The sequence below is a fragment of the Arachis hypogaea genome, chromosome 14 (assembly GCF_003086295.3).
Source record: "Arachis hypogaea cultivar Tifrunner chromosome 14, arahy.Tifrunner.gnm2.J5K5, whole genome shotgun sequence".
Lineage (NCBI taxonomy): Eukaryota > Viridiplantae > Streptophyta > Magnoliopsida > Fabales > Fabaceae > Arachis > Arachis hypogaea.
The window spans coordinates 8,093,255-8,106,091 of NC_092049.1; the positions used below are offsets into that span (position 1 = coordinate 8,093,255).

The window sequence follows — 12,837 nt, forward strand, 5'->3', positions numbered from 1 at the left end:
TTTACATCCATGTAGTTGGAATCCGAATCAGTGAAGACAACTCGATAAGTTATTTCATGGATGTGATGCATTGTAAAACGATTGTGGCAAAAGACAATCGAATTGAAACATTAGAGATAAGAATAACTTAGAGTAACAACAATTAATAAATTATCAAAAGAATAATATAATAGAATGAGTATATAAAAAATATTATAAAAAAATATCAACTTCAATAAAAAACGAAGAATACATTCTTATTACATGAAGTAATAAAAAAAAAAATTATGAGTTGACTCTCAAATTTAGATTCATGTACCACAGAAAAACACTATATATAGACTTTAGTAAAACAAAAATAAATATGTAAATTACTTATTATTAAGGTAATTTTTTATTATATACAGTAATTACGCATTAAATATTGATTTGATATAATTATAATGAAGATATGTTTCTAAATTAGTATAATTATATATTATTCATTAAATATTAACTATAATAAATTATAATAAAGATATTTTTATAAAATAATTTAGAATAAAGAAAATTGTATTCATTTTGGAGGGAAAATGGAGTCACGAGGGATCGACACGTCACCTTTATTAGCTGGGGGAAAACCCAGTTTTAGTATATTAAGTAGATAGATAAAATGAAATTTAACATAGATCGCACTAATTATTACATACTAAGAGTCTAAGACACAATCTTCCATTGTTATCGATGGAATAATATTAGAAAATTAATTTTTGTTGCTAACATTAATCGATCTTTTTAAATTTATTTTATTTTTCTTTAATTTTAAATCTTAAATTATAAAATATTAATTCTAAATTTCAAATTATAATTTTAAATTCTAGAATTGATTAATATAGACTAACTAAAATTAATTCTCTATATTTTCTCAAATTGATTATTCATTTCTATTGATGAAAACAAAAAAATAAGCAATATTTATTGGTGTATGTTTTTGGTACCAATTGAACTAACTAGCAACATACGAGTCATACTATGATGAGGAATTTGACTAATCTAATCCAATTTAACATATCAAAATATTCATAATTTTTTTGTAATACGTAATTGAATTAAGTTGAGTTGAGTTTGATATTTTGTTTTTCCAATTTAAGATGTGTCATTTGGAATTGAAGTCTATCAACGAGAAGTCTTACAAGAATTCCAAATAAAACATACATTATTTTAATTTGAAGGTAGAAATGTATGTGCAATAAAATTAACTGCACATAAATTTTCACCTCATTTAAATTATCTTCTATGGATAAAAGAACACACATATAAATCTTTAGCCTATAAATTCACTCGCAATTATGTACAACTTCATGAACTACTACCAATTCACAAAAAGGGAATAATAATAATAATAATAATAATAATAATAATAATAATAATAATAATAATAATAATAATAATAATAATAATAATAATTAAAAAAAAAGAGAATACTAATAATAATTAATCATTTCACAAGAATCTATTAGGTCACTACTACTTGTTCCATTGACACCATAAGTTTGTATGTTTGATTGAATTTGGCAAACATCATGGTTGGGTCCATCGAATCATGTTGTAGCCTCATTAGTGGTCTAATTGACCTTGAAACAGCGGTGTCCCTTTGACCATATTGCTCAACGTTTGTGGACATATATAGCTTATTGTTAGTTGAAAAATATTTTCGATTAAGATGAATTAATTCGAAATAGAAGTAGATGTCAAAAAGAAGCACGTGCAAGTATTAGTCAGAAGTTATTCGGCACAGATTTAATTTTGGACACTTTGACCAAATCGAGCAGGTCTAGTCGAAAAGGAATTTGAATTAGAAATTGAATAATGGTTTGAAAGGTGAATCGAACGGTTATATAAGTGGAGAAGTTGAGGGCTTTTACCATATGAGAAATTTATGGGTAACGTTATTGGCAAAGAAGTGGGAATGGTTATCTAGGAGTGCGTACACAAGATAGCACTATGTGATTAATGATCGGTTACAGAAGTGGATTATAAATACTAAAAATTTTAGGAAATAGAGGTAGGAACTTTGCTTCAGAAATTACTCACGCACACTCATATCCCAGCGACTTTCTGAGTCTGCCTCGAGTCAATTATCAGTAGGGTTCTTTTCACATGTCTTTATTTTCAATTTACAATTTCTGTAAAACTTTACTTTCCGTGTTCAATTTATTTTTCAAGCAACTTTAGTTTTCTTGTCAAATTTACATTCCAACATCTTTTAATTTCCATGTCGAAAGTCCTTTGATTCACTCGAAGGCATTTTATCGCTTCGTTTAATTTTAACGCGATCTTTTCTGATTTCAATCAATTTACTTTTCGAAAGCTTTATTTTCTCATTTATTTTATTCTTTTACAAATTTCAATTTATTTTCCATTTCGATACTCGTCTAATTCGAGACGCTTTGATGCACTTATAGAAAACTGGTACCTGCAAAAGAGGAGTAGGTTTCCCAGACTATTAGATATCGAACCACCAGCGATTTGCGAAAAATCGAAAAAACAAATTGGCACGCCTAGTGGGATAGTTTTAAAATCGAAGTGTGTCAAATAAATTTTAGTGTCATTTTGGTGTATGTGATTGCGAAGTGGAAAGATCATTCACATGGCTGATGAATTGTCAAATGTGAATGGTGGTTCATCCACCGATGACAATATACCAGTAACTGTGCAATCTGCAGACGTGACTTCACGTTCGGAAGGTGTGGTTGGAAATGAAAGTATTGTAGTTACTACTGTACAAACTGGAAGTATCGGACGTAACATTCGTCCACGTGGCACTTTGCCACCAATCCAGCCCCCACTGACCACTGGATGGCCTCCTTATGGTCTTGCTCCTGGTTATACTCCACCAGTGAGTGGTTTTGCTCCTCATGTTCGGTTTGGAGGTATAAGTGGAGTGAATAATGCTTAAGACCCACAACAGCATTACGAGTATTCTCGTGATTATAATGTGGGCTCTACATCGAACGCCGCTAACTCCATGGCAGTGTATCGACAACATGTAGAGGAAAGTCATCATGACTTAGTCAACTTGTTGACTCAGCAAATGACCACAATTCTAAATCCTATTATGGCTGATCACGAATCGAAATTCGAACGCCTTGCTAGACAAGTCAAACAGATTGCTCGAATTGTGGATTATGAGGAAGGTGAAAGGCATAATGCCAGGGGTAATAATGAAGGATTCGAAAATGTGTTTCAAAATGAAAACAATATTTTTAACAGAGAAAATCCTCATATTATTCCTCGTGGGCAAAATGCAGATGAGATTCTCGCCAGATTACGTGCTAATCATGGCGGTGAATGTTATCAAGTCACAAGAATTGTGTAACACCCTAACTATCAAAATGTCACGCTTTCGGCTGCGCCACTCTGATAGTTCGAGTATTACCACGACTTATATAATATTTAAGACTAAAATATGAGCCTGTTTAAAACTTAAAACCGCATAACACTTCGATAACTCTTTTTCGTGAAAACATAAACATACATGCACATACAATTCAAATATAACCTCAAAATATATATATATACATATACATAACACTAGTTTAAAATTATACATATCATAATTTCCTATCCCTCTTACAAGCTTCATAAAGATAAAAGTGAGGGAAAAATAATAGCTACGGTGATACAAAAAGACCGAATAAACAGAAAGTAAACATAACTCTCCTGAAGCTTCGTCTTCCATATCCTGAAAAGGAATAACCTGTAGGGGAGTGAGAACGTCGTCCTCGCTTGTTCTCATTATAGGATTACAGAATTTGCTATAACAAGATACGTAAAGATAAGATCATTCTTAGAGTTCAGTGATCATTGCTCGTCTTATGAGTCTTTCCAAAAACCATAGGTTCACATTCGAAATCCAGAAAATTCATTTTTGAAGACTTGCTAAATTTCTCAAATATTCTAAAACAAAACCTTTTTCCTTAAAAAAATGTCTGAAAAGTTTTTCCTAGACCGCAATCATGAAAGCAGTTACCTACGCGGTATAAATGATCATCCCGTTCTAAGCATAGGTTCATTAAGTCTATGCTGAACCGATCAGATACTTTATACAGAACTAGGACTCAATATACCAATCACGGCCTCAAGCCCATCCAATCCAACACGGCCCCCGGCCCAAACAGCTAGATCAGCAACCAACTCTTCACAAACCAATCAATTCAAACACAATCACAATTAATGTGGTTCAAGCACAATCAAGAGCAATTACAACAAGTATAACAGTTAGCAGTTAACATAAGTATTCACATAGGCAAACCAAATACAATATGCACACCCAAACAATATCACATAGATGCAAATGATGAATGCCTGTCCTACTGGCTGTGATATCACATTATCGGTTCAATTGCCAACCTGACACATTCCCATGGGAATGTTGCCTTTCGATCACGCATAAATGGGAACCCTCTGGGATAACGTGCCCGCCACACGGTCCAGGATGTCAGTGCCTGCACACTCCTGTGATCCGAAAGGATGTGAGCGGGATACTTTGCCTCCGACCTCACATCTACACGTAAGCGGGATTAACCACCGTCCTTACGCGGGCGCCGCAACCTCGACAAGCGAGATTAACTACCGTCCTTGCCAGGCGCAAACGACTTATCAACAATCTCGTCAATTATCAAATCTCTCAGCATAAGCGGGACGAACCCGGCCCTTACGCCTACCAAACAATAACTCATCAATCTTGATGATATCTACAATCAATCAGGCTCAAAATCTTAATTCAAAATCATTCTTGGCCCATTTACTTTTAAGTAACAAACGTAGTTAATTCACAGCTAGCCAAGAATCACTTTTCAAAACGGAACCACTTTCCACATCTTTCCAATACTTCCAAAGATCTCAAAACCATGCCAAGTTCAAAATCTCTTTGAAAGACTCAAAATCATTCATTTCTAAATCAAGATTTGGTCGTAAGATTCTTCAGCGGAGTCTCAAGACTTCAGGGGAGAATAACCTAACTCATTTCTTAAATTCCTTGAAAACCTCCGAAACTTTAACTTCTTGAGTTGAATAAATAGAATAGGGTTTAAACCCAAAACCAAATCGTGTTTCCAATTATTCTGCACCAATTTCAAAACCAACCAAACTTAAGCCAAAACCAAATCATTTTTAAACCGAAAACCAATTTCAATTTCATTCTTAAATCTGTTTCCAAGGGCTCGGGAAATGTTTCAATTTTAATAAATCAAAGTTCCAGAAAATACTTCAAGCTCTTCCTAAATGTCGTAAAGTGAAATAGATTAATTGAAAACCACGTTTATTTTAAACCCATTAAAACCCCCTCCAAAATCTGTTTACGTAAATCAATTTCCAAAACATAAAAATTTCATATTTAAATTGATTTTTAAGGCATAATTCCTTTCTTAATAATTACATCCAAGATATAGAGATTTTCCTACTAAGGCAAGTTCAAACATAATTTATTTCTCAAATATTTAAGTCAAAGCATAATTCATTCTTTTCCAAAATAACAATTCCAATCAAAATCTCAGATTTTCTAGAAATTTCGGCAGCATCTCCCCTAAAACTTGGACTTTGCCACCCTTTTCGGGTCCCAACAAAACCAATCATCAATCCTTTCTGACGGGTTCAAGACTAAATCAGTTTCCAATAAAACAAAACTCAACTTTCAAATTATCAAAAATCATTCAAATCAACCAATCCAGAAATCTCCAATTTATCAAAATCAGACATTGTTACAATCAAACAAGCACCCATATTCATTCAAGATAAAACCAGACAATTCATAAGACTCACATAACCACCAGAAATGCATTTTGTACAGCATATCTATTTATAACAACTTCCACTTTAAAATGAATCAGTTTGTATAAAAAGGCCCTACCTCGATACGTTGAAATCACAACCCAAACTCGCTAACTGACTCCTTTCGTATTGACCCGAATCGACTGCAGTCAAAACCTCAGCTCCAACCCGCTTTCTCAGCAACCACAACCACTCTAATCGCAACATATAATAGCCGAGATTAACTCTCATAACAACGAATGCTACAACACCTCAACGTATAATGGAGCAGTAACTAGAGGGCTTTCAGATCGAGACGCTTACCGAACGAAGAAGGAACGGCTGAACCGAAACAGCGGCGGTCTCCGAACCGGCTTGGCGGCAGCCCGACAGCCACCTCAAATGGCAGCGGCGACCCGGACTTCGGCAATGGTGGCGGCAGAGTTTTCCGGCGACGGCAGAAATGGCCAGAGGCTCCGGCGGTGGTCCCAGAAGTCACAGAACCACTCCCGGCGGAGACGCAGCTCCTTTCTCCGGCAGCGGCACCTACGACGGCAGTTCCGACGGAGGCAGCGCCGACGACGCGAACGGCGGCTGGGCACGATGGTTAGACTCCCAACTCAGCCTCAGATCTCTCTCTTGTTTGCTCTGCGATGGCGTAGGGACGGCGGCGCGGCTAGAGGTGACGACGCAACGAACAGAGGCGGCGGCGGATCTGGTGGCGACGGCTCCTCAACGGCGATTCACCCACGGTGGCAGATTCCTCGCGATGGTGTTGGGTCGGGACGGATCGGCGGCAACGGGTCAGACCCGCGTTTCCCCTTCTCGCGGCTGAGCTCTCCACGCTCGTTCCTCCTCCCTCTCCCTCAGCCTAGTTCGGCGGCTTCATAGTGGCAGGGACGGCAGGACGCGACGGCGACAGTGGCACCAGGTCGGTGACACACCTCCTCCCCTCAGATCTCCCTTCCCTCTCTTCTCCCGGCGCAGCTCTCTTCCCTCTCTTGCCTGTTCTTCGCTCTCTCACCCTCCCCAGTGTAACACGGCGGCGCGGCGGCAGTGACGCCCGCCGGCGCCGTCCCTTTCTCTCTTCTCATACCGGCGCTCCTTTTCCCAGCTCCCCCATTTCTTTCTTCTTTTCTTTCTTTCATAAAAAGGAAACCTTGGGTGCTTGCTGATGAGTTAGGGGAAAGGGAAATCTTCGGTGGCTACTGGGTGTGGGGAAAAAGGGAACCGGGTCGGGTAACGGGTTGCTGGGTTAGGGTTTTATTATTTTGAAAATTAGGGTTAGGGGTAACTTGGTAATTTCAAATAACATTGGGAATAATATAATAATTGAAACCCAAGTTAAATCCAACATTAATTGTATATAGAAAATACTATTTGCTCGTCAATTTTACAAATTATTTTCAATAAAATGTCCAAATAAAATAATTAGAAATAATATACTTAAATCCTTTGTTTTTCCAAAACAGTAGTATCAATATTTTAAAATATTAATTATTTAGTCCAAATCATATAAAAATCCTTATTATTTCACAACTACAAACTTTACAATTTAAATATATAAAATAACTCAATAATTATAAAATTAGATAAAATCTTAATTTAAATAGCCCAAACTCATTATTTTTAGATTTCTAGAACTTTAAGTTGTAAATAGAGAAATACTCCATAAGCATAGAGTTTGGATAAAAACCTTAATTTATTTCAAATCCAATTAATCAAAACTACCTTTAATTACCTTCAATAAGATAATTTATGAAATTAAGAATATAAATAAATATATGACTTGAGATTAGTTCAAAATAGGACTTCTCAAAAGTCTTGGGTCTTACAAATTGTGGAAGAAGTACTCAATCGAGTTGGTTTGAATGTTGGTTTTATGAATCAACCCCATTTTGTGTATGTTTTTCCCTAAGTTGTTCAAATGGCTGAAGTGCTAAAAGGGATGAACAATCCAAAAATAATTACAAAGTTTGCAGCGGAAGTAGGAGAATCAACCACTGAACATGTTGCTCGATACTTGGTCAAGATTGGAAATTTAGCCAATGATGAGAATTTGAAAATGAAGTTTTTTCCTTTTTCGTTGACGAAGAATGTGTTTACTTGGTTTTCGAATCTCAAACCAAATTCGATAACAACATGGAATCAGTTGGAAACTGCTTTTCACGCCCAATTTTATCGAAGGAAATTAAATGTGGCAGTTACTGATTTAGTAGCTTTAAAACGAGAGGATGGTGAAACCATCGATGATTATATGATACGTTTCAAAAATGCTAGAAGTAGATGCTATGTTTCATTACCTGAGAGTGAAGTGGTGAAAATAGCAGTTATGGGGTTAGGATTTTATATGCGTCGAAAGTTGCTTAATGTGCATATTCCTAACTTAGTCCATCTAGCTGAAAAGGTTCGTCAGGTCGAACTCATGAAAAAATAAAAGGATAAACATAGGAATGAGCAGAAGTCAAAGAGTAAACCTTTTACTCGAAAAGAGAAAGTTGCTTACATCACTATGGAGTCCTCAGAAGAGGAATTTGATTTCGAAACAGAGATCGATTTGGCCGAGCTCAAGAAGGGTCTTCCATATTTTTGCTCTTTACTTAGAAAGCTTTCTAGTAATGAAAAGTCGAATGAATCAAAACTAAAAGTGGAAACAAGTATAGTTTTAATATTTCAAAGTCTGATCAGATTTTCGATGTGTTGCTTAAAGATAAACAATTAATTCTGCCTGAAGGTAGAACTTTACTTTTGGTGAAAGATTTAAAAGGGAAACCTTATTGCAAATTTCAGCAAGTAACTAGTCATTAAACTAACAGTTGTATTCGTTTCAGGGACTTAATTCAGGAAGCAATAATGGATGGACATTTGAAGTTTGATGATGGAAAGAAGGAAATGAAAGTGGATGTAGATCCTTTTGATGCAGATGCTAGTTTTATTGAACCATGTTTCGGAGTGAACATGGTTGGAATGTCTTATGACTTTGATATGGCTCTTGATGATTTTGAGTCACAAGTTCGGTCGGTGCATCCCCGAGCGGGAGATGGTTTGCTAGATTTCTTAGTACAACAAAAGATTAAAGATCGGGACGTATCTTTAAGTCCATGTTGTAATGCTGTATTCGATGCTGAAACTGCAGCAATTTTTGAAAAAGAAAGGATGAAGAAGGAGTTAGCCCATAGAGAAGAGTAAGCTCGACAAAGGCAACCAATTAGGCATATGGATGGGCAAAGTTCTAAGACCCCTCAACAAAATGTTACGACACCTTTGAGTCGGTCTCAGGCTATAGGTGTTCAATGGATTCAAAACTGTCAGGAGTTCCAGAAGCGAGATGTTCTTTATCGATGCAACCCACAGTAGGGACATCGAGGACCACCTCGAAACCAATATCCCTATTATCGTGGTCGAGCCAGAGGGTATCCAAGAGGTAGAGGAAGAAGAAACTTCAATCAAAACAAGAAGCCTCAAGCAGATGTAAGCAAGGGGGCAACGCCTCTGGTGCATTCCTGAATTGTTTTTCCTTCTGATGAAGAAACGTGCCCAAAGAGAATTCCATCTCCTGCAAAGATGGAGAAAGGCAAAGCAATAGCTCAGTCTTCGGGAGTTGATAAAGGAAAGGAAGTTGATTTGGATGAAGAGTACTTCGAAGAAGGAGATGACGAGATGGTTGGAACGATTTTGATTATTCCAACTGAGTATCTGGGTGAATATGAAGGTGACCTAGAGGAAGACTATGACATGGAAGCTGAGGAAGCTTTCTCCTTCATCCGATATGAGGATGAACCGTGTTATTTTCTTAGACCTACTGAAAGACAAAAATCTCATCTCCGCCCGCTCCATATCACCACTACTCTGAGTGGGATTAGAGTGAACAAAGTCTTGATTGATGGTGGAGCAGCAATAAGTCTCCTACCAGAGAGGATGCTGATGAAGGTTGGAAAGCATCTCGATGACTTGGTCCCTACAAACATTGCTGTAACAGACTTCAGTGGTTCTTCGACTCCAGCAAAAGGTCTGGTTACTTTGGATGTAAAGGTTGGATCATCCGAACAAAACACTGTGTTCGTGGTGGTCCCATCAAAAGCAAGTTATAATACTTTATTGGGGCGAGATTGGATTCATGGTGTGGGAGTTGTGCCTTCTACTATGCATCAAAGTGTTCTTCTTTGGACAGAGGATGGCAAGCCTGACGTTATTAAGGCAGATTCGAATCTTTATGTCGAACTACTGCATGTTGATTTCAGGATGCATAATCCTAAGTTGAAGCCTTTGAATGTTGATAGGACATTGAACTCTTATAATTGTGAAGGTTGTTACTTGTCTTCAGAAGGCCTATCGGTGAAGTTGCGCTACCCGCAGTTGAATGTAAGCCTGACTAGTTGGGATTGTCTCTCTTCAGGATTTTCTGAAGGATCACCCTATGGACTAGGTTCAGGATGTTTCCGATACCTGGTAACTTTGCCTAATTATTTAAGTAATTCTTTTTCTGTAGGGAATAAAAGTGGTTCTTCTAATAGGGTGGAATCATGTAGGAATATAAGTATTTCTATTAGTAGTTACAAATCGATGTCATCGATTGATTTTGGTCATAGTTTAAATGTTTCTTCTTCTTTATGTAATGAAAGTGATGTTACGAGTCAAACTGCTGATTTAATAGCAGAGGCACATTGTGTTGAAAATCGAAGTAATATTAATTTAGTAAACAATCAAGTTCATCCTATTTCTAACGAAGTTGTTGATTTCACTTTTGATTGCATCTATGATCTAGAACCTTTGGGTTTCAAAAAACATTCTATAAAAGATGAGAAATATTTCAAAGGGTTTGAATCTCAAGATCCCTTAGAAGAAATTAATTTGGAGTCTTCTGAGGATGTTCAAATCACTTATATTTGTAAAGATCTTGTTGATCCATTTCGAACTAAACTTTTCCATCTTTTACACGAGTTTAAATATTGTTTTACTTGGGATTATCATGAGATGCCTGGTCTCAATCGTTCTCTTGTAGAACATCGGTTAGTATTAAAACCAAATGCTCGACTTGTGAAGCAAACTCCACGACGTTTTGCTCCAGAAATCAATGAAAAAATTAAAGAAGAAATAGAACGCTTGATTAAAGCAAAATTTATTCAAACTGCACGTTATGTTGAGTAGGTTTCGAATATTGTCCCTGTGATGAAGAAAAACAGGAAGTTCAGAGTATGTATTGATTTTCGAGATTTGAATAATGCTACTCCGAAGGATGAATACTTTATGCCGATTGCAGATATGTTGATCAATGTTGTAGTGGAAAATAAAATTTTAAGTTTTATGGACGGTTATTCAGGATATAACCAAATCTTCATTGCAGAAGATGACGTGTCCAAAACTACTTTCCATTGTCCTGGGGCATCAGGTACTTATGAGTGGGTGGTTATGCCTTTTGGTTTGAAAAATGCTGGTGCAACTTATCAGTGCGCAATGAATGCTATTTTCCATGAATTCATTGGGAAATTTATGGAGGTATACATTGATGATGTTATGGTTAAATCGATCTCAGTGAATCAACATATTGATCACTTAAGGAAGGCATTTGTCACCATGAGAAAGAAGGGATTAAAGATGAATCATTTAAAATGTGCGTTTGGTGTGTTTGCTGAAAATTTTCTAGGTTTTGTTGTTCATAAAAAAGGAATTGCAATCGATAAAAGCAAGGCTGATGCAATTTTGGCATTGTCTGCCCCAAAATCGAAAGAGGAAGTTCAGTCTTTCCTGGAAAAAGTGAATTATCTTCGAAGGTTCATCTCGAATCTTTCTTATCAAAATCGAGTGTTTGCACCTTTAGTGAAACTAAAGAATGATTCACAGTTCGAATGGACAATAAACGTTTGATTCGATCAAGGATTATTTGTCTAAGGCTCCGATTATAGCAAATGTTCGTCCATTTGAGCCCCTAAAATTGTATATTGCAGCATCTACAAGCACGATCGGGTGTATGTTAGCCCAAGATGATGAGAATGGGCATGAACGGGCAGTTTATTACCTTAATCGAGTCTTGACTGATATCGAAACAAGGTATTTCCCGATAGAAAAATTATGTTTATCCCTGTATTATGCTTGTATGAAGTTGAAGTGTTATATGGTGGCTAAATCGGTAAAGGTTGTAGCACAAACCGATCTTATCAAATATATGTTGAGTTTTCCAATGTTGCGAGGTCGAATAAGGAAATGGATGTTAGTCTTGACAGAATTCGACTTACAATATGTTCCTGCTAAGGCTGTTAAAGGTTAGGTCATTGCAGATTTTTTTAGTGGATAATTCGAATAATCTGATGACCAGGGGACAAATATAGTCGACGTTAAAGTTGACTTTTGAAAATTATATTTTGATGGATTGAAGCACAAAGATGGCGCAGGAGTAGGGATTCTTATTATTTTGCCAGAAGGAATTCCATCGGAGTTCTTTTTCGAGTTAAAGTATCCCTGTTCGAATAATATGGCAGAATATAAAGCTTTGATTCTGGGTCTTGAAATATTGATCGATAAAGGGGCTCTGGAAGTCCAGATATTAAGGGACTTTTAGTTAGTCCTAAAACAATTATCGAAAGAGCTTAAATGCAATAATGAGAAGTTACAAAAATATTTAGCAATGGCTTGGGAGTTGTTAACTTCTTTTCGAAAAGTTTCTTTGGTTCACATCCCAAGGATTCATAATGAGATTGCTAATGAGTTAGTCCAAATTGCTTCAAGATACAGGATCGGTCCAGAAACGATAAGAAAACTGGCTAGCATTCATCAGATTTTAGTACCTGCAGATGAAAGGGAAGCTTTATGTATAGGCAAATGGGAAGATAATGATTGGAGAAAGCCTATTGTTGAGTATTTAAAGAATCTCAGCATCCCAGTTGAAAGAAAAATAAAGTTACAGGCGATGAATTTTATCATAATGGCTGATGAATTGTACAAGAAAGGGATCGATGGAAGTTTGTCGAGATGTCTAAGTCAGGATGATAAAGATATTGCTTTAGGTGAAGTTCATAAGAGGATATGTGGTACCCATCAAACTGGAAAGAAAATGAAATGGGTGTTATATCG

The 12,837-nt window shown here is 36.5% G+C and overlaps 1 protein-coding gene and 1 long non-coding RNA gene across 2 annotated transcripts; one reads left to right on the top strand and one right to left on the bottom strand.

Moving 5' to 3' along the window:
* Positions 1-4,050: 4,050 nt before the first annotated feature.
* On the bottom strand, positions 4,051-6,863 carry LOC112742175 (uncharacterized). The gene is made up of 4 exons (XR_011871654.1): positions 6,794-6,863; positions 6,094-6,363; positions 5,870-5,984; positions 4,051-4,157 (listed from the first exon to the last, which is right to left on the bottom strand). It is a non-coding gene; the product is annotated as an uncharacterized lncRNA (long non-coding RNA).
* A 2,470-nt stretch (positions 6,864-9,333) lies between these two features.
* Positions 9,334-11,634, top strand: LOC140178455 (uncharacterized). The gene is made up of 3 exons (XM_072215538.1): positions 9,334-10,153; positions 10,259-10,450; positions 11,090-11,634. The coding sequence occupies exons 1-3, from the start codon at positions 9,334-9,336 to the stop codon at positions 11,632-11,634; spliced, it is 1,557 nt and encodes a 518-aa protein (XP_072071639.1).
* Positions 11,635-12,837: the final 1,203 nt, after the last annotated feature.

What these genes read in the sequence shown, in the direction of transcription:
- LOC140178455 (XM_072215538.1), top strand. Translation starts at nt 9,334, where the DNA reads ATGGAGAAAGGCAAAGCAATAGCTCAGTCTTCGGGAGTTGATAAAGGA. An exon ending in AAGCCTGACTAGTTGGGATT is followed by an intron (nt 10,154 to 10,258) that starts GTCTCTCTTCAG and finishes CTTTTTCTGTAG; the next exon opens with GGAATAAAAGTGGTTCTTCT. An exon ending in ACATTGTGTTGAAAATCGAA is followed by an intron (nt 10,451 to 11,089) that starts GTAATATTAATT and finishes ACGGTTATTCAG; the next exon opens with GATATAACCAAATCTTCATT.